This window comes from Chrysemys picta, unplaced genomic scaffold, assembly GCF_011386835.1.
Source record: "Chrysemys picta bellii isolate R12L10 unplaced genomic scaffold, ASM1138683v2 scaf5, whole genome shotgun sequence".
In the NCBI taxonomy this organism is placed as follows: domain Eukaryota; kingdom Metazoa; phylum Chordata; order Testudines; family Emydidae; genus Chrysemys; species Chrysemys picta.
Window position 1 is genome coordinate 887,779 of NW_027052712.1, and position 21,187 is coordinate 908,965.

Sequence of the window (21,187 nt, forward strand, 5' to 3'; positions counted from 1 at the left end):
CCCCTATGAGCAGGGCTGGCTTTAGCAAGTGCGGGGCCCGATTCCTGGGGCGGCACTTCGGATTGCCGGCTGGGGGGGCTGCGCGACTTGCCGCACTCCGGTCAGCGCTCCGGCTGGGGTTGCGGCGCCGTGGGTCTGCCTGGGGCCCGGCCGGCGCTCCGGCCGGGGTCATGGGGATGGCCGCGCTCCGGCCGGAGCTCCAGCTGGGAGAGCGGGGCCCCCGAAGACGACCGCCGCTGCGGTGAGTGCGGGGCCCTCTTAGGCGCGGGGCTCAATTCCGGGGAATCGGGCCAATCGGCCTAAAGTCGGCCCTGCCTATGAGAGACTTTTGTCTTTTCCCCTCCCTTTATTGTCGACTAAGAGACAGTGTAGACACTGCTGTTTGTTTTGTGGACAGAACTGGCTTCCACCAGTATCCCACAATGCCTGCCCTGATTGCTCTGCTCAGTGTTTTGATCTTTTCTGCCCTGCAGGCATGCGCCCTTCCCCTTTCAAAACTCCAGGAAAGTATCTGTGTGCTGCTCCGTTTGGGGAACAAAGAGCAAATCATTGGAATGCCTGTTCTGCCCCGCACTAGGAACACAGCAGCAGGCAGACGGCTGCTGCAGGGGGAGGGGGGCAGACTGCTGTGCTGCTTTGCCATTGCTCAGCACGGAGAGCTCACAGAGCTACTCATGATGCTACTCTCGGCAGCTGAGGGGGCTGTGGGAGAACTCGGAGAGAATCCCAAAATGCGCAGCGATCAGCTCTTCCTTCCCACAACACTGCACTGTGGGATACATACCCACGGTGCATTGCTCACCCTGTCAATGACGGTGTCCTCAATGTGGACATGATCTGTCGACAGAGGGAGCAAGTGTGAACACCCTTCGGCGATTTTTGTTTTGTCGACTTTTGGGTGTCGACATAAGTTTTGTCAGCAAAACTTGGTAGTGTAGACAACCCCTAACTGTCTGGTAGATGAATGAGTCTCACTTTGGGATCCAAAAGATCAGATAATAACAGAAATACTGAATGAAAGATTCCAGCCCATTTGCTATCTGTGATCTTCTCAACTGGTTGCATAATTCTCACAATTCAGCTAAAACTATCACTATTTGCTCTCCTAGAAGCCGAAGAGCTGACTAGCAATGAGGAAAGAACAGGAGTGGCACCTTAGAGACTAACAAATTTATATTTAGATATATATCTCCTCAATATATGTTCCATTCTATATGCATCCGAAGAAGTGGGCCTCTAAGGTGCCACAAGTACTCCTGTTCTTTTTGTGGATACAGACTAACATGGCTGCTACTCTGAAACCTAGCAATGAGAAGTAGCTTTTATCATGGAGTTTTGAAAGCTGTAAGTGACAGCTAATTAACAGGAAGAACTGCATGACTTCCACATGACCCAAACAACTCCTAGGAGGATATGTCTTTGTGGGAAGAAAAAAGGGAAGCTTTCCTACACTACATACATGTTCTTGACATGAATTAGTTCCCCTGAACAGTAAACCCTCAAATTCAAATAGTGACATTATTAAGATAAAGTATATCATCCTCACAGTTTGCATGCATTTAAGTGGGGTCTACCTCAGATTTTATTACTGTCTGCAAAACAATATGTATAAAAGATTTACCTCACTCTTCTTTTTGACCTTTTCTTATTTTTGTAAAAAGTAAAATGGAATACATGTAGAATTAGTTGCATATTGAACACCATTGAAAATTCATTCCACTCACCTTACACTGGTTACATGTTGTTGAACAGACTGATGTTGAAAATGGTCAGGCCATTGATGATGAAGGCAGAATGATGGGGAGTGTTGAAGGCAGCAGGTGGTCTGATACATAGGTGTATGTTTTTGGCAGATAGATGTTGAATATTCAGTATGTGGCTGCAGGCAGCAGGAAGTCATAGGAGATGGTGCTGTGCTCCCAGCCAGTGAATGACATTCTTGCTGTTTATTATGGCTACTTAAAGGATGATGGTATGGGCAAGGGTGGCAGCATTGTGTCAACATCTGTTGAGTTCTTTGGTTGTCTAAAGGCAGAAAGGATGGTTTGATTGTACCATTAAGTTGCAGGCATCCATTTAGACTCACTTTTGCTCTTGGTGCTTCCTTGGAGGGGAGATGTTGGGCTGCAATGCCTCCATCAGTAGCTGAAAGGATGCTGGGACTGGTAGCACTGGGGAGGATGCTGCCATTACTCAGGACCACAAAATCATTATTGCCATTGTTCATAGCCATACTCTGACTGTTCGATGGATCTGCAGTATTTCTAGAGAAAATTAAAGAAACCAAATTTAGCAGGCGGCATAATTTTTTCCAGTGTTCAAAAATTCAAAACAGTTTACATTGAAAACGGTAAGACCCTAGTCCTGAAACTAGATCTCCATATAGGCCCCAATCCATACAACTAGATCCAAGAGTAGGTGGACCCTTGCCTACATTAAACAGCATGGGCTTTCTGCAGGCATAAGGGTCCGCCAGTGGATCTAACTGTATTGTTGAGGCCTAAAGCACCAATTTAGCAAAGTACTTCAGTACATGCTTTTGTTTCTCCATGCAGAGTCCATCATTGCTGTACATTTCTTCAATGGAAAAATAAGCTTCTCTCCAAGAATCAAGGACAACCTCTTTGAAAAGGAGATCTTATATTTAAAAAAAACTGATTATTACATCAGTGGAAATGATTAAGTTGGGCAACAGAATAAATGAGACAAAAAGTTAAAGCCTGATAATAAGATTTCAATAAATACCACATAAGAGACGGGGTCTAAAGTTGATTTTATCCAACTTCCACTCTTGACTAAATAAGAAAACAACCGTCTTCAAAGTGGTATGTAGCAACCACAGGCACAAAGCCTCAGGCAATTCAGCAGGAAACAGCTCAAACCATCAGCCTCTTAGCTGGGAGCCACTAGGTTAAAGTTTTCTAAAGCAAAAGGTGAAGATTGAATCCTTTTTGCAAGTGGGCTCTTAGGGATGTCGTAGTCTCTACAGCCGGCTTCACGGAAGGCCACGGTCTGTGGATCTGTGCAGTCTTCTTACTGCCAGCCCCAACATGCCTTCCAAATATCCCTGCAGACGAGTGCACAGATAGTCCTTCAAGAGCTGGACTCTGGGCTCCCCAAATCCTGCCTCCCATTCAGGGAGCTACATTGTATACAGACAACAGGCAGAGAGCAGGATGAGCTCTCTCTAAAAAAAAGGGCATCAGCAGGAAGGGAATGGAAGTGAGCCATAGGCAGCTGTGTGTCTGTTTCAAAGGCCTTTTACTTGTTCAACCAAAACCCAAAGTTAAAAGTGACACCAGACCAAAATGTATAATTCAAACGAACACACACTGTTGGCTGCCTCTGGTTTACAGCCAGCTTGTGGTTGAGAAGCAGTGGTGCACCCTAGAGCTGCCTGGAAAAAGTTCACTTCGGTCAGTATAAAGTAGGGTTACCATACGTCCTCTTTTTCCCGGACATGTCCGGCTTTTCGGCAGTCAAACCCCCATGTTATGAAGGCGTAAGAAGACAACCCCATGTACCCTTTGGCTTACCATGGCCGCCTGGAAACCAAATTCTGTTGCCCAGCCGTGTGTGATGTGTCACCATACTGGCAGGTGCTCAATATAAAAGGCAAAATGCAATCTCATACCTAAAGTACATGTGCTGTCTGCTGTGAATTGCTTGATTCACTGTGAAAGTCTCCCTTTTCTTCTCAAAAATAAAGGATCTTAAATTTTACTCTCCCGTTTTATTCCCCCGCAGGTGCAAATGTTTCTATGCTCCCCCTTATCATCTCTGTCCCTGAGATTATCGCAGATTAGAAGGCAAAAAAACTGCACTCGTGATGACATGTTTTCTGAGCTCATGCAGTCCTCCCGCACTGATGGGGAACAGCTTAATACATGGAGGCATTCAGTGGCAGAGGCCAGGAAAGCATTAAGTGAGCATGATGAGCAGAGGCAGGAGGCGATGCTGAGGCTAATGCGGGAGCAAACGGACATGATGAGGCGTCTGGTGGAGCTGCAGGAAAGCCAACAAGTGCACAGACCCACCCTGCATCCACTGTATAACTGCCTGCCCTCCTCCTCAAGTGCCATATCCTCCTCACTCAGATGCTCAAGAACGCAAGGGGGGAGGCTCCGGGCACCCAGCCACTCCAGAGGATGGCCCAAGCAACAGAAGGCTGTCATTCAAACAGTATTGATTTGTAGTGTGGCTACAATAAGCAATGTGGCCATGTCCTTCCCTCCTCCCCCACCCCACCTCACCCAGGCTACCTTGTCAGTTATCTCACTTTATTTTGTAATTAAGAAAGAAAGAATGCATGGTTTCAAAATAATAGTTACTTTATTTCCTTTGCCAGCTGTGATCGAAGGGGGGAAGGGTGGTTAGCTTACAGGGAATTAAAATCAACAAAGGGGGCGGGTTTGCATCAAGGAGAAAACGCACACAACTGTCACACCATAGCCTGGCCAGTCATGAAACTGGTTTTCAAAGCCTCTCTGATGCGCAGCGCGCCTAGCTGTGCTCTTTTAATCGCCCCGGTGTCTGGCTGCTCAAAATTGGCCACCAGGCTATTTGCCTCAACCTCCCACCCCGCCATAAACATCTCCCCCTTACTCTCACAGATATTATGGAGCACACAGTAAGCAGCAACAACAATGGGAACATTGGTTGCACTGAGGTCTAACCTAGTCAGCAAACAGCACCAGCGAGCTTTTAAACGTCCAAAGGCACATTCTACCACCATTCTGCACTTGCTCAGCCTATAGTTGAACTGCTCCTTACTACTGTCCAGGCTGCCTGTGCACTTCATGATCCACGGGAGCAAGGGGTAGGCTGGGTCCCCAAGGATAACTATTGGCATTTCAACATCCCCAACAGTAATTTTCTGGTCTGGGAAATAAGTCCCTTCTTGCAGCTGCTCGAACAACCCAGAGTACCTAAAAGATGCGAGCATCATGCACCTTTCCCTGCCATCCCACGTCGATGTTGGTGAAAGGTTCCTTGTGATCCACCAGTGCTTGCAGCACCATTGAGAAGTACCCCTTGCAGTTTACGTACTGGTTGGCAAGGTGGTCCGGTGCCAAGATAGGGATATGGGTTCCGTCTATTGCCCCACCACAGTTAGGGAACCCCATTGCAACAAAGCCATACAGTATGACCTGCACATTTCCCAGAGTCACTACCCTTGATAACAGAACATCAGTGATTGCATTGGCTACTTGGATCACAGCAGTCCCCACAGTAGCTTTGCCCACTCCAAATTGATTCCCGAGTGACCCGTAGCAGTCAGGCATTGCAAGCTTCCACAGGGCTATCGCCACTCGCTTCTCAACTGTCAGGGCAGCTCTCATCTTGGTAATCCTGCGCTTCAGGGTGGGGGAAAGCAAGTCACAAAGTTCAAGGAAAGTGGCCTTATGCATGCGAAAGTTTCGCAGCCACTGTGAATCATCCCATACCTGCAACACTCTGCAGTCCCTCCAGTCTGTGCTTGTTTGTCGGGCCCAAAATTGGTGTTCCACTGTATCAACCAGCCCCACTGCCAACATGATGTCCCAACTGCCACAGCCTGTGCTTTCAGGAATGTCTGTGTCCATGTCCTCCTCACAATCGTCCTCATGCTGGCGTCTCTTAGCCAGGTTCTGCACATACAGCAGGATAATGCATGAGGTGTTTACAATGCTCACAACAGCAGCGGTGAGCTGAGTGGGCTCCATGCTTGCCGTGCTATGGCGTCTGCATGGGTAACCAGGGAAAAAGGCGTGAAACAATTGTCTGCCGTTGCTTTCACGGCAGGAGGGGAGACTGACGACATGTACCCAAAACCACCCACGACAATGTTTTTGCCCCATCAGGCATTGGGAGCTTAACCCAGAATTCCAATGGGCAGCGGAGACTGCAGGAACTGTGGGATAGCTACTCACAGTGCACCGCTCCATGATTTGATGCTAGCCATGGTATTGAGGACGCATTCTGATGACTTAATGCACTTAGTGGGGACGTACACAATGGACTGTATAAAATCGATTTCTAAAGATCAACTTCTATAAAAGCGACCTAATTTTGTAGTGTAAACATACCCTTATTCACTTACCAAACAACCTATGACCCTATATTTCACCTTCTCCATATTACTTCCACATCTACCACCTACACCACACAGACTTCCTCTCTCCACCTTCAACATCAAACTCAGAGCAAGTACCGTAGTTAGAAATGGATATCTAAGCTTTCAGACCACTGAAGCAGATAGCTAGTATGAATGGTATACACTTTTAGTTGATAGCTATACTTAAATGTGCTACATTTGAAATGGTTACCACTCTTTCACTGGTAACCAAGGGATAGGCCAGACGGTAGTGAAGAAGTTCAGGGAGATAGCAACAGGGTCTGGGAGCTGGAGCAAATCATGGTTGTTAGACATAGGGTCCCTGGGCTGGAACCTGGAGTACAAGGGGAGCCTGGGTTCCCCTACCAGCCACTGGGGAAGGGTACAATCTGGGCAATAGAAAGAAAGACTTCCTGAGACAGATAGTTTAGAGGGACTTTGATACCTCAGAATGGGAAAACGATAATGACCTAGTGAAACCAGACATAGGGGGAGCACCCTGAGTTACGGAGAGGGATCAATCGAGTCCAAATAAAAAGAAGGAGAGACACAGCGTGAGCGACTAAAGGAAGGGGCATCAGACTGGTCGAAAACTAATCCCCGGCCACATGGAGGTGTCACAACAGTGAGTAGTAAACCCAATGACTGGGTCACTTCCAGGATACTGGTCACAGGCTGGGGCATTGACCAGACCATGTGACTGACACCTTTCCAACATGGCAGCAGCTCCTCCCTCCACCTTCTCTGCTGGCTGCCTTCTCGCCCTTCTCTATGCCTAGTACGCCTATGGGAGAAGCATTACAGATACCCTTTGTCATGGCAATGTCTTCTGAAGGAAGAAAGATACCCACAAAAAGGGGGCTGAAGGACTTTGCTGGTACTGGATGCTAAGAGGAGAGCTAAGGGTCTTTGTGGGCGCTCTACACGCTTCTATAGCCTTTCAGGTTTACTCCGCAGCCAGAGAGGAGTTCAGGTGCTTTGGGAATGTTGTGGGAAGGAGACAAGATGTGTAAGATAATATTTTTTTATTGGACCAACTTCTGTTGGTCCAATAAAAGAGACAAGCTTTTGAGCTTACACAGAGCTCTTCTTTGGGGCAAGGAAGGGGCTAATGGGCTTTACAGGACACTGTAGGAACGCTGTCAGGATATTACAAGAGGCTGAAGGACTGGGGAGAAATAAGAGAGTGGTGGATTACAGGGGAGAGGTAAGAGTAAAAAAGTTAATCAGAGGCTAAAATGGCCAAGATAGACTGTTGTTCCATATGAGATATTTAAAATACTTGCACAGTATTGTCTCTCTTTACTTTTTTTTTTTTTTTTTTAAATAATTCCTATCATTACTCATGGTATTTTTCTTGGGTAAAATATGCTTATTGCAACTTCAATGCCAATATAAAATACAGAGTAAGCAAAGCGTTCCCTCTAATTTTTCCCCACGCATGTACAGAATGAATTGTGTTATGTGCACCACTATGGAGGTGATGTGTGACAAAATTCATGTGGCGGGGATGGGGCCGAGAGGTTCGGAGTGTGGGAGGGGGCTCAGGACTGGGGCAGAGAATTGGGGTACAGGGGGTGAGGGCTCTGGCTGGGGGTGTGGGCTTTGGGGTGGGGCCAGGGGTGAGGGCTCCAGCTGGGGGTGCGGGTTCCAGGGTGGGGCCAGAAATAAGGGGTTCAGGGTACGGGAGGCAGCTCCGGGCTGGGGTTAAGGGGGGGTGAGAGCTCCGGCTGGAGATGTGGGCTCTAGGATGGGGCCAGGGACAAGGGGTTTGGGGTGCAGGCTGCCCTGGGTCTACGGTGGGGAGAGAGGACTCCCCCCAGCTCTCTCTCCCCGCAGCAGCACCTGGTTTGGGGGGGGGAGAGGCGCCTCTCACCGCCATGGCAGCTCCGGGGCGGGCTGGGTTGGGGCCAGGGCCGGGGCACCTCTCCCGCGGCAGGTCCGGGGCAGCCGCGCAGCTTAGAGGGAACTTAGGCTGTGAATCCAATCAAGATCCACATATATTAGTTATCTGTTAAATGGAAAAGGTGCCAGATTCAAAAAGCAAAGGCATTCCATTTCTGGTGGGTGGGGAATGATGGATTGTTCATTTTCACAGACATGTTATATGCCACAAAGTACTCTTGGCTGCTTATCCAATTCCTTTGGGTCAAGAACAGAGTAGAAACTGAGGGTCTCTGAAAAAAATAAACCAGGAGAGGGTAATGCTACTAGGGATGTTTGGTATGACAAGAAGCAGGTCAACGATCTTTTTATGTATCCTTTCATTTCAATTGTTCATGGTATAAAATAGGTAGATTAAGCAGATCCAAGCCCTTTATTTCAAAAGGGGCATTGCAGTCACAAACATGGTTCCAAAGGCACCACAAAGGCTGCTACTAAGTACACTCTACTCCTGTACAATCACCTGAGATGAAATGCTAGCCCCACTGAAATTAATGGGTGGGTTTTGCCATGAACTTCAATGGGATCAGGATTTCACTCCTGGTCTTAGGCAGAAAAGTCCAAGGTTTTGGTGGATTCAGGCTCCATTTAGGCTTTATCCATTGCATATACTATGTAGTTGACTGAAACTTTAAGCACAGCATGGTGTTAAACTGTATAAATAAGCAAACAACATACTAAAACATGAAGTGGAGTGGTTTGGTGCTTTATCCAGGATGTGATTAGATGCGGCCACGATACATGGACGGGACTGAAAGAAAAGGCTGGAGTGGTGGGAATGGTAGGTCCCTTAGCCACCAATCCTGCAAACACTTATACAAAGGTAATTTTACTCTGGTGAATAGTTACACATGTTTCCAGTATTTAAACCTTAGAAGTTAAACTACAGATAAAGTTTTGACTTGCTTCAACTGCTTAGTACACCTCTACCTCGATATAACGCTGTCCTCGGGAGCCAAAAAAATCTTACTGCGTTATAGGTGAAACTGCGTTATATCGAACTTGCTTTGATCCACCAGAGTGTGCAGCCCCGCCCCCCCGGAGCACTGCTTTACCACGTTATATCCGAATTCATGTTATATCGGGTCACCTTATATCGGGGTAAAGGTATTTACTGTGTTTTATGTGAATTTAATTTTCCTCATATCAGGATGCAACAATCCTGATGGCAAGGATCCCTTTAGTCCACGTCCCACTAAGGAAGGTGTGCTTACCCAACCATCTCTCATCATTTAAGCTACCACTTATGCGGCAGCTGTACAAAGGGACTATTCAAAGCCTGACAGAAGACTGTATCATCCCATGGCAAGGGGGTAAGAATAATTACAAGTAAAGCATGTACCTTTGTACTATCTCTACTTTTAGAAGCTGGGGGGAAGTTTTTACAATTTGTATTTAATTAAATTATTTCCTTGTATATTGGAGGAAACACTGATGGAGCAGTAGCCACTTATTTTTTCACTTTTTTAATATAAATATAAATAAAAGCACAAACTGAGTAACTCAAACTGCCTTATCCTAAGGGATTGGAACGGGAGAAGGAAAACAAAACTACAAAGGTACTGAAGAATGTACATATGTACTTCTGTGTAAATGTGTGTGTTTGTCATATTTGTGGATTAGTGGAAAGAGTTAAGAGGTATGGTGGGAGAAAAGGGAATGGATGGAAAGGATCCAACATATTTAAAATGGTTGCTGCTTTATACTGGCATTCATCTAAATATCCTTTCTTTTCAGCAAAGTTTATACAAATACAGGTCTAACAAGACCGTCAGATACATATGTAAATCACTTCCAATATAGGGAATCATCATATCCCTAGGAATTAAGTACTGAGACTTTCAGCTTTAGGCTGCCGGTTTGAAATCTCCCCAGTTTAGTGATGACCAAAGATTACTGCTATCTGATAGATCCTCAGTTTATGTGATGTAAATTGGTTGTCCCAATCCAGTTCCCACTCAATAGGCCTTTATCACAAAATTTTCCACAACAGGCACCCTAAAGAAATTGAGCTTGGGGAGAATGAATGGAGTGTAGAGAATGCCCTACCACGTAAGCCCCAAGAAGCAGTCCTTCCAACTCCAGGCGGAAATGCATTGTGGAGAGGGGAGTAGGAAGGGAAAACGTTAGGGGTCGATACTACCCATGCTGTAACTTGGTTGATGGATAAACAGATGCTTTCAGGCTCTTAATCTAGAACATTTTGGAAGCAGGAAATCCACCAAACACTAAGACTCTATTAAACAGAACTAGACACCTTTGACGATTTGTTTATTTAAACACAGTGAAAAGGAAATATTTGAAGTTGCATCATCTTAAGTGATACTGAAGGCTAAGTAGTGCAGACTGAAGGTGTCTAGTTCAGAGAGTGTTGTAACAAAATAAGAGTTGAACTTCTCAGGGCAAGACAGTGTTACTCGTCTATGCAGTGCCCAGTACAATGCGGTTCCAATGCTGACTGGAGTAGACACTCAAATCATTATGGGCATGGCTACACTTGCAACTGTAGAGCACTTTGAGTTAAACCAGCCTTCATAGAGCGCAGTAGGGAAAGCGCTGCAATCTGACAGCTGCAAGCGCACTGGCGTGGCCACATTAGCAGCTCTTGTAATGGCCACAGAGAGCAGTTCATTGTGGTAGCTATCCCAGCATGCAAGTGGCTGCAACGTGCTTTTCAAATGAGAGGAGTGGGGTGGAGTGGAGTGTGACAGGGAGTGTGTTGTGTGTATGTGGGGGGAGAGAGAATGGGTTTTTGGGGGACTGAGAGCATGTCAGCATGCTGTCTTGTAAGTTCAGACAGCAGCAAACCCCCTCTGTGTCCCCCTTCCCCTCCGCCTTGCTCCCTCTCTCACATACAGCATTCCACAGTAATGGTTGCTTTGTCTCGGAGCAGATAAGCACGCTGTCTGTCAGAAAGGGAGCTTTTAAAGAGTGTATGGGAATGCCTGCAGTGATTCCAAAACAATGACAAGAGTGGCCACTTGACTTAAGGGGATTATGAGAAGTTTCCGGAGGCTGATCAGAGTGCAGTAATGCAACACCTCGTTCACACTGATGCCTGTGCGTTTCAGCCAATGCACACCAAGTGTTAATCATCTCGCTGAGGTGGAGTACCAGGAGCGCTCTAGCCCTGGAGTCAGAGCGCTCTATGTGCCTTGCCAGTGTGGACGGGTAGTGAGCTAGGGCGCCTGGGGCTGCTTTAATGTGCTCTAACTCGCACGTGTAGCCAAGCCTTTAGGTTCTGCAAACAAATACAGTAGGGTAGAAATAGTGGTTACTTATTTATTAAATATTTTAAGCCATTCCAAGTATGACAATCATGTTTTCCTAGTCTTTATATAAAATGGCAACAAGCCGCTCTCTCCAGCAGGGATTCTCGGACTTTGGTATTTGAGAAGAACTTGGCTGTACCATACATCCCAAATGTACCTATAGCTGCATCCTACCACATAGGTATTGGCAGGGGAGATACTATGATCATGAAAGTGGTTTTCCCAGGCTCATCCATTCCACTGCGGGTGTGATGACCCCTGCGATTTCCCCAAATGTGGGAAACTCGACTGCATAATTTGTGGTAGTGGGGGACTGCGTTCATGCTTTCCCCTGGCACTTGGTCAAAGACAGAGAAATAAACACGTAGGTATTGTATCCTACTGCTTAATTTGTTACGCACTGCCTACTTATAGATGAGTAGAAAAATTACAGTATCAGTTAACTTCAATGTAGATCAAATGGAGAGAAATGTTTTACTGACAATGTCCTTTAATTAATATTGACATTAATTGGAAGTAGCCCTACATTGCGCCACAAAAACCACAGAGTCCTAGCTCCCACAGAATTATGCACCACTAACAAACTAACACTTTCCCCCTCACCCCCATACATGGGCTTGGGAGCCAATAGTCACAGTTTTAAAATAAAAAAAAATCCAAGTAATTTATTAAGCAGAAAATATCACAAGCAGCAAATTCAGATTTAATATATTCTTGTGCGAATAATGTGGACTATGCAAAAAGGCCTTCATAAATAAGGCAAAGCATGTAGGTTAAGACACAAGGTGTTAATATCTTACGTAATTTTCAAGTGATGATATGAGCGCATCTTGTTCAAAGCAAAGCCTATTTGAAGAGGAAAATTGATTGGTTTCATTAGCTACCTGCTAGTAATGGTACCTAATTTTTCAGAGCCAAGTTTAATAGTTCTGTTATTAACCAAAATGCATTGCATGATTCTGTAAACAGAGAACAAGTTACATTGAAGTGCAGCTGTAAAAACATTTACGCACACTTACATACTCTTATGCACATTCTTTTACCACAAATGTATGTTTTCCACTATGAACTATAAGTAATATGAATCTTACTTAAATATATGCACACACAGAATATCAAACTAGGGTGTTTTATAAATTACCATGGAGGGAAAGCTATAAGGGAGTGCTTTATCTGTACATGCAAAAAACAAATGATGCAAATAGCGATAGGTAGTAAGCCATCCTTTGTACAACATTAATATTCTAACCACTTAATAGGATTCTACAGCAAATATCACGTATATTTCTGACTTGTGCAATTAATCATGCAGACAACATGAAAGTGTGCTTTCTCCTAGCATTTGGAAAAATTTAGGCAACAGTAGTACACACACACAAAAAAATGCAACTGCCACTATACCAAGTTAATGTAACCACAGGAATTTTTTGTCCAAATTCATGTTCCTATTTCAGATAATAAAAATGCCTACGTTCTTTATTTGTATTAATTCAGGTATCAAGCATACTGATTTTTAAAAGGTACAGAACATTTGTTGTCTTTAAGCATCAAAAGCACTAAACTTAGAATCAGAATTTACTATGACCACAAAAATATTAATAATACAGATAATACATACCCTGTGGAGTTCAAAATTATTCTTTTTTGTTATTCTCCTTCATGGATGAAGGCAGAAAGTTGGAAGTGTTCAATTAAGAGCAAATTAGGCAACATTTGTAGCTCTCAAACATTTCTTCTACCGAATGAAGAGTTCAGACTTCATCCTGGGAGGTTACTACTTAGTCAAAAAAAACCTGCTACGCCAAGCACTCTAATCACTTGTTTTTTCAAGGGATTTCCAAAAAGCAATGTCCAAATCTTCAAAGAATGCACAAGCTGCTCCTCCCACCCCGCATTTTGTTCAGCAGCAACAGTTTATCCACACCTTTCTTGATTAGGGAAATGAAATAAGCACCATCCTACTTTTCTTCTTCACAAAAAAGCTCCAAGTGGTTTGAGTAAACGGACACCGCTACAGCACATACAGAAGGTTTTATTTGATTTTAGCTTTGCTGACACACTAATGAAGGCCCAAGCAGACAAGGCAAGAGAAAATGTTATTTGAGCACAAATTTAATGTTTATTCACTAGACTGCTTGCCTTTGAGAGGGTTGCCCAAACATAGCTCTTGCAATGCAGAGTCAATCTTTTCTAGTTGTCTCTTAGCAAACATATGGGAGCCTGGGAATTTCTCATGCATTCAGATAAATCAAGAACCAGACCTTTCAGACCACTAACATTTAGTACCTTTAGAAGGAGATGTCAGATTTCTCTGGGACTCTCTGACTTTACATTGTTTAGATTACACCAAAGCCACCATTTTTCAAAATCAAAACAAAATTATTTCATATATAATAAAATGGGGACTTCATCACTTCAAAGGCAGTTCTCTAAATCAAATCTGAGACAAACATGTTTTTACATTTACTACTGTAGGTCTCAAACCTTATAACAGACAAACCTAAACTATTAAATATATGCATCATATCTGGCTCTTAAAATGTACTGCAGCTTCTCTATTTGTCTGCATGATTTTTCAAATGCCAAGTCTATCCTTTTTGTATCACGCTTCTTACACATATTCAAAAGTCATGCCTTAAAAAACTTGGTCCAATGTTTTCAGCAAAGCAGCCGCGCTCATCAATTACCTGAAGCCAAACCACGTTAGGTTATATCCTTGTTGGATCTCCTGAACTATGCATGACTAGTCACTACTTTGATAGGAGTCTCAAAACTCCTAGGAAAAAAACACTGGTGCTGCAGGAAGTTTTATTGCAATATAGCCAAACACTTAAAACTCCAGCCAAATTATTTTAAAAATCATACACACTTTTTTGCTTGGGAACAGTTCAACATACTCCACATATTATCCTGAAAGTTAGGTCTTTCCAGCATGGCCAGTTGTCCACATTTTAAGGCTTGCCAAACCTGAAGTATATCTGAGATTTGGGCTTGGTATGTTCAATGGGACATCTGGCTAAGAAAAAAAGTTCAGAATCAGGCTGAATTCTGACTATTTTGGCTATAATTTTTCAGTTAAAAACAGATCTCTGCTTGTTCAATTACTAGGTAGACAAACAAGGCTACCTGTTTTGAGCTATACTTATTTGTATGAGCATATCTATTTTTAGGTGACAGTTAATTTAATATTACATTTCCATTTACCACTGGAGAAATTTCTTTTAAAATAGATAAGATGTAACAACTCAATTCTCTTAATACTTTCCAAAAAAGAATTAAACCATCTGAAAGGGATCTAAACCTCAAACAGTTTAACTACAGAAAAAGAACTGTACTTAAGATAAAACTTTCTTTAAATACCCTTCTCTTCCTGCGCTCCCTCCCTCCCCTCCGCCCCCTACTCCACCTCCTGGCAGGCCCTGGGAACCCTGAAAGCACCAAAACTGTTTCAGAGTAGCAGCTGTGTTAGTCTGTATCCGCAAAAAGAACAGGAGTACTTGTGGCACCTTAGAGACTAACAAATTTATTAGAGCATAAGCTTTCGTGGACTACAGCCCACTTCTTTGGATGCATATAACTGTTGTACAAAACTGTTGTACAAAACTGTTGTAGTCCCCCTGTGTAAGAAGAGAGGATTTAGGAAGGCTGAACAGGGGTTTTATAACACCCTGCACATCAGAGAGTACAGTCCTGTGGGGGATCATTTTACTCCAGCACAGAAGGGAGCTTGGGCATGAACCAGTGGATCCACCGAATACAGATTCAGTGACAAAATACCATTCGCACCCCGGACAAAACACAAGGTGAGAAGTACACAGCAGCTTCAGGGACTACGGTAGCCCTAAGGGCTTGGCTACACTTGCAAGTTAGAGTGCATTAAACCAGCCCCGTGGGCCCTAACTCACGACCCGTCCAAACTGGCAAGGCACTTAGAGCACTCTGACTCCGTGGGAAGAGCGCTCCTGAAATTCCTGGGTGTCAGCGTGAACCAGGTGTTGTATTACTGCACTCTGATCGGCCGCCAGAAACGTCCCATAATCCCCTTAAATCAAGTGGCCACTCTTGTCATTGTTTTGGAATCGCTGTAGGAACGTGGATATCAAAGCAAACCATTACTGTGGAATGGTGTGAGAGAGAGAGAGAGAGAGAGGTGGGGACGAGGGATCTGCTGCTATCTAAACTTACAAGACAGCATGCTGACATGCTCTCAGCCCCCCAAAAACCCACTCTCTCCCCCCCACATACACACTCCCTGTCACACTCCACCCCCCACTTGCATGCTGGGATAGCTACCACAATGTACTGCTCTCTGTGGCTGCTGCAAGTGCCGCATATGTGGCCACACCAGTGCGTTCGCAGCTGTCAGTGTGGACAGACTGCAGCGCTTTCTCTACTGTGTTCTACGAAGGCTGGTTTAACTCAAAACACTCTACATTTGCAATTGTATCCATGTCCTAAGACAAGTATCAGATGGGTAGCCATGTTAGTCTGGATCTGTAAAAAGCAACAAAGAGTCCTGTGGCACCTTATAGACTAACATACGTATTGGAGCATAAGCTTTTGTGGGTAAATACCCACTTCATTCGACGCATGGGTATTCACCCACGAAAGCTTATGCTCCAATACGTCTTTTAGTCTATAAGGTGCCACAGGATTCTTTGTTGCTTCATCCTAAGACGGCAGCAGCTGCAGAGCAGTTCCACAGCCTGAAGAAAAAATTGTTGTTCTCTTCCCAACTCCCCCCTCAGCCCACTTAGTTGGGCTATGTACTGCATTCAGGATTTGGGCATTAGTAATCTTAGGTCTGGTCTACACCTAAAATGTAGGTTGAACAGGTTGTGTTGCTCAGGGATGTGAAATGTCTCCCCATGAGAGACACAGTTAAGCCAATCTAACCCCAGTATAGACACAGTGCTAGGGGTTGACAAAATAATTCTTCTGTCAACTGAACTACTTTCTCTCAGAAATGTGGATTTACCACAGTGACAGAAGGTGTTCTTCTGTCACTGTGGTAAGTGTCCACACTATAGCACTACAGTAGTGCAGTTGCAGCTGTGCTGCTGTAATATTTCTAGTGTAGATATAGCCGTAGTTAAGCAGGCTTAAGCCCTCCTGTAGACAGTGCTAGGTCAACAGAAGAATTTACTCCTGGGGGGATTCTGTGCCACTGCGCATGCGCAGAATTTATGTTCCCCGCAAATTTCTTTGCTTTCCCACAGAAAAATGACTTTCTGGCAGGGAAGCCACAAGAACAGTCATGCAACCCTCCCCAGCAGTATGTTTCGGGTGCCCAAAGCAGCTGGCAGAGAGGTAAATCACTGTGGGGCAGAAGGCGGGACTGGTGAAGACCCAGTTGGTGGCTCCTATCCTGCGCTGGGCTCAGTTGGTAGTCACAGCTGGGCTGGGAAGGATGGGACTTCCTCTTCTCCTGCACAGCATCCGGGGCTTGGTCAGACCCACCCCCAGATTTCTCCCCTGGCTGCAGGAAGCTCTGCAAACTCCCCCCACCCCACCCCTGCTTCCTGCACCCATTGCTCCTCAGCTGCAGGGGGAGGGATCCTAGTACGGGGAGCTACTCCTCCATCTACCCAACCCCATGCATCCAGACCCTCTTGCCGAGCCTCACTCCCCCACACTCAGAACTCCCCTGATGAGTCCCACTCCCTCTGCACCTGGACCCGCCCAATGAGCCACCCACACCTGGATTCCCACCCTACCAAGCCCCAACCAGCTGCACCTGGATCCCCACCCCATTGAGCACCACTCCCCCAGCATCTGGACCCCCCACTAAGTCCCCCACACCCAGATCCCCCTGCTGAGGTCTATCCTCCCCATATCCTGACACGCCCTGCGCTGAGCCCCAACCACCTTCACCAGGACTCCCCTGCAGAGTCCCATTACTGTTGCACTCAGAACCCCCCAACAAGTACCTGTGCATCCAGATTCCCCCCACACCCAGATCCTCCACTGAACTGCCCACACCCAGATTGCCCCACACAGAACCATCTCAACCCACACCTGGTTCCCCCCACATTAAGCCCCTCCACACTTGGAATCCGCCTTGCTGACCCTGCCTGCCCACACAGAGGGGCAGGGCCCTGGGATGTTTCTGGGCCTGGCCGGGTCCTTACGCTGTGTCAGGGTTTGGTGCAGCCTCACCACTGAGTCCATAGTCCGGAGTGGAGCTGCAGTGATCTCCCACCTCTGTGCAGCTAGTGGCCTGTGCTCCCCTCCCCAATGCCATGCTGGAGCCTCCACATTTATTTGATGAATAAAATTTGCAGAATTTTAAAATCTTGTATGCAGAATTTTTAATTTTTTGGCACAGAATTTAAAATGTTTTGGTGCAGAATGCCCTCAGGAGCAAGAATTCTTCAGTTGACCTAACTACTGCTTCGGAGAGGGTGTATTTACTACAGCAAGGGAAAAAGTATCTACACTACAGTACTGCAGCTGTGTCACTCTAGCATTTGTAATGTATACATTCCAGTCATAAGGAAAGTTTCACGATCAATTTTCTTGGGTACACATTTTGCTCAGTCCTGAGTTCTTTACCCATTTGTATTTTTCTTACAGTAAACAAAAAGGGTTATTGCAGTGGGTATCAAACTTTTTTATTGGCAACCCCTTTCAGATTGCAAGCCATTGAGTGTGACCCCCCTAATAAATTAAACACACTGTTTAATATATTTAACACCATTATAAATGCTGGCGGCAAGCAGGGTTTGGGGTGGAGGTTGACAGCTCGCGACCCCCCCCCCAATAATGACCTTGCGACCTCCTGGGGGGTCCCGACCCCCAGTTTGAGAACCCCTGGGTTAGTGTGTGTTTCTGGTCACAACACTTCTTTATAAAAAACCCCAAAAGTTTCCAATTATAAAAAGCATAGTGTGATGATGAGCTTTATTTAGTTTATGGTTATTTAGAAAGACTGACAGATTTCTTCAAAGTTTTAAACTGGTATGGGGCTGGATGACTCAGAACAGCAGTGATTAAATTCAAAGTTTTTCAACTCCACCCCACTAATTTGAAGCGGACCGAAGTTGGCCAAAATTGGAAGATTACCACAAGTTAGTTTGTCTAGTTCCTAGCGTTTGCCTGTACTCCTCACAGGATCCACCACAAGTTGCATTCTGCTGAACTGAGCAACCCTCCTATCATTAGAATTGCTCTCTGCAGTTCAGAGTTAAGACATTGGTGGGACACCTGCACTGCTTCTGTTGAGGCCACACCCACTGTGAATAACTAAAGGACTTCCATTTCCAGAACTGAATCTAAATTTCTATTTTTCATTTTTACCCAAATTACTGTACTCCTCTTTCAGCATAGAAATTTGTAACTGTTCAACCAGAGCCTAATTATCTTTATCGCGTATACAGTAGCCTTCATAACATTGGTAAGTTTTTCGGTTTCTGTGAACAATGGTCAGAAAGTAAACATCCATACTTTCAGAAGAATATACAGATCATAAATAAAATGGTTGGGCTCCTCATTATAGAGCCTGTTTTAAGAATAGAGAGTGTTGTGAGTTAGCTTGCAAGCCATCGGAATAAGAGGAACAAATGACAGCCAAAAACAAGTTGGGCTGCTGACTATTTACACTGACATGTTTTTTTAAACATGTCATCTTATTAGAATTCTGATGGAAGAATATTTCAAGAAAAACGGACTTACCCTGTATATTGTTGAGGTTTGTACAGGGCTTAGAGAAAGTCCCTATATCTTCTCAAAATACAAGAACAGCTAACTCCAGTTAAATTTACTACACATGCCCCCATATATTTCAACAAGGAAAAAATTTTCCCCGAGGAAATTTCTCAGTTTCTGGATTAAACCCAGTATTATTAGCTGCAGAATGAAACGATTAATGACGGATTCATTGAATTACTTCTTACGGGCGGTCACTAGAGCTTCCTCTAAACCTAAAACTGCCACTGTACATTTAACTAATGACAAATGATTTTTAAACTGTCAAAATTATAAACATCATAAAATTGTTTTCTCACAGTGATTTTAATTACTGCACTTTAATGAAAGTACAAGTTATGTTTTTGTTTTCTTCACTTCAAAGTTATAAATTGAGAAACAGCCTGACTTACTGCATCCCCAAATATTATTACACTGTAAATTAAGTTCTAGATCCACAGTTGTGAATACTTGGTGTGAGCATTTCCAATTATTTGAGATGTGTAAATTTCCCTCCTAAAAATACAAGAAAAAACCGGAATTTAGAAAATGAGATTAAAAATCATTTTTCCAAGAATTACACAAGTTGGTTCCTGGTCACCATATTTAAAAGACTCCCCAAACAGAAGGCATTTACCAAGAGGGAAAGTACCCCTACCATTAATTAATAAACCATTCATTCATAGGAGAAATGCAACAACACTGCAATCTTAAATTCAAAAAGGTAACCAATCTGCAGATTTCACACATGGGTTATTCTAGGTTTGGTCATTGAAAAGTTCAGTCATAAAACTATTGTTAATTACCTTTTTCATACATGCACAATCTTTATCACATAGAAGTTACTTAAAATACCTAGCTTTAGTTAAGAGTTTGTTCTTTTCTCCAAGGGAAACTGTAATCAGCCTAACAAACTTCACATTTTCCTTTACAGGTATGCTCCAAAGTCATCCTTATTACTGAAGTGTCATTGGGCCCAAACTCACTTAATGCAACTAATGTTCTGTGCTAAAAATGAATGGAAGACATAACATGTAAACTGAGGATGGAAATGAAGTCTGTGCTGCTCCTTTTCAGCATAGTACTTAAATTCTATGATAAGCGTAAGAGAAATACAATAAGAGAAATCCATCCAGTAATATACTTAGCAAAGATGTCTGGTGGACTCACCAAATATGGGTAAATCCAGCCGTTTCGTTAAGATGTGCAAAGCAAAATGAACCCCAATAAACCTCAGTTACTTTAATGGACCACAGTTTCAGCATTCCAGTTATCTCACACAAAATCACTTTAATATGAGACTGCCCAGTGATGAAAGCACATTTTAATGCAAGATTTAGCATAACCCCAAATAGAGGATGATGAAATGAAAAGATATACAAGACCCAGAGAGCATCAATGAAGTGTTCTGCATTTTTCTAGATAAATTAATTGTAGCCTTTTACTGTGCATGACAGTCACAGCATACAAAAGAGAAACTGTGTCACTTTGAGTTTAAAAACATGCATATCATTAAAAGCAGAGTCATTTTCCTATATCAATCCAAAAAGGGAAAAAATCCAACTAAAGGAGAGGATTTACAGGCACTCAGAATTATTGGTCACAGTGGAAATGGAACTTAAAAAAAGGGGGCACTGTCAAGTTATATAAAACATAATTTGAACAATATTTTTCACCCATTTCATTGCCAAGCCTACAATTTCTTTAGATATTCTCCCTCTGTCTTCCTTCATCTGTAAGCAAGTACTTAAATATTTTTTTAAAATATTTTTAGTTTATTAGTTATGACAGATGCAGATAGTCCTGCTTGGAAACATGCATTTTCCTTTTGTCAACATAAACAGGTACAGTATGGGTAACAGTAGTGTAGGGATATTAAAGAAGGTACTAACAGTCATTCCCCCATAATTTGTCCCCCACACTTTAAAATCCAACAGTTTCACCAAGTACAAACATCTCTTGGGTCTTCTGTTAAAACTTGTAAGCTACTGTCTGTAGAAACCATTGATTATATCTGTCCTGTGAAAGATACTTTATCACTATGTAAAACTTACAAACAAGTTAATTGACTTTGTTCTTGAAGTAATTAATACAATGTAAACAAACACTATAAGCCGTTAAGTGACTTTCACTTCATTGTAACAGCCAGGGCTCCTAGGAACAGACCCCCACCCTCTGTGATTAAAGG

General features: G+C 43.9%; 1 protein-coding gene and 1 non-coding gene across 7 annotated transcripts in view; one reads left to right on the forward strand and one right to left on the reverse strand.

The window, feature by feature from the left end:
* Window positions 1-21,187, reverse strand: part of LOC135977639 (protein dispatched homolog 1-like) — a 250,928-nt gene that overhangs the window by 170,302 nt on the left and 59,439 nt on the right. For 3 of the 6 annotated variants that reach the window (XR_010595074.1, XR_010595073.1, XR_010595072.1), the window contains exon 3: window positions 2,194-2,264. Coding sequence is in view for 3 of the 6 variants with exons in the window: in XM_065578849.1 (XP_065434921.1) it covers window positions 1,721-2,264; window positions 14,183-14,247 (609 nt within the window). In the remaining 3 variants the exon portion in view is untranslated. Of the gene's footprint in view, window positions 1-1,720; window positions 2,265-12,113; window positions 12,160-12,931; window positions 13,595-14,182; window positions 14,263-19,412; window positions 19,435-21,187 lie in introns of those variants that run through there. The other 3 variants (XM_065578847.1, XM_065578848.1, XM_065578849.1) reach the window with 3 other exon arrangements.
* Window positions 11,491-11,647, forward strand: LOC135977648 (U1 spliceosomal RNA). Its single transcript, XR_010595088.1, has one exon. It is a non-coding gene; the product is annotated as a U1 spliceosomal RNA (small nuclear RNA).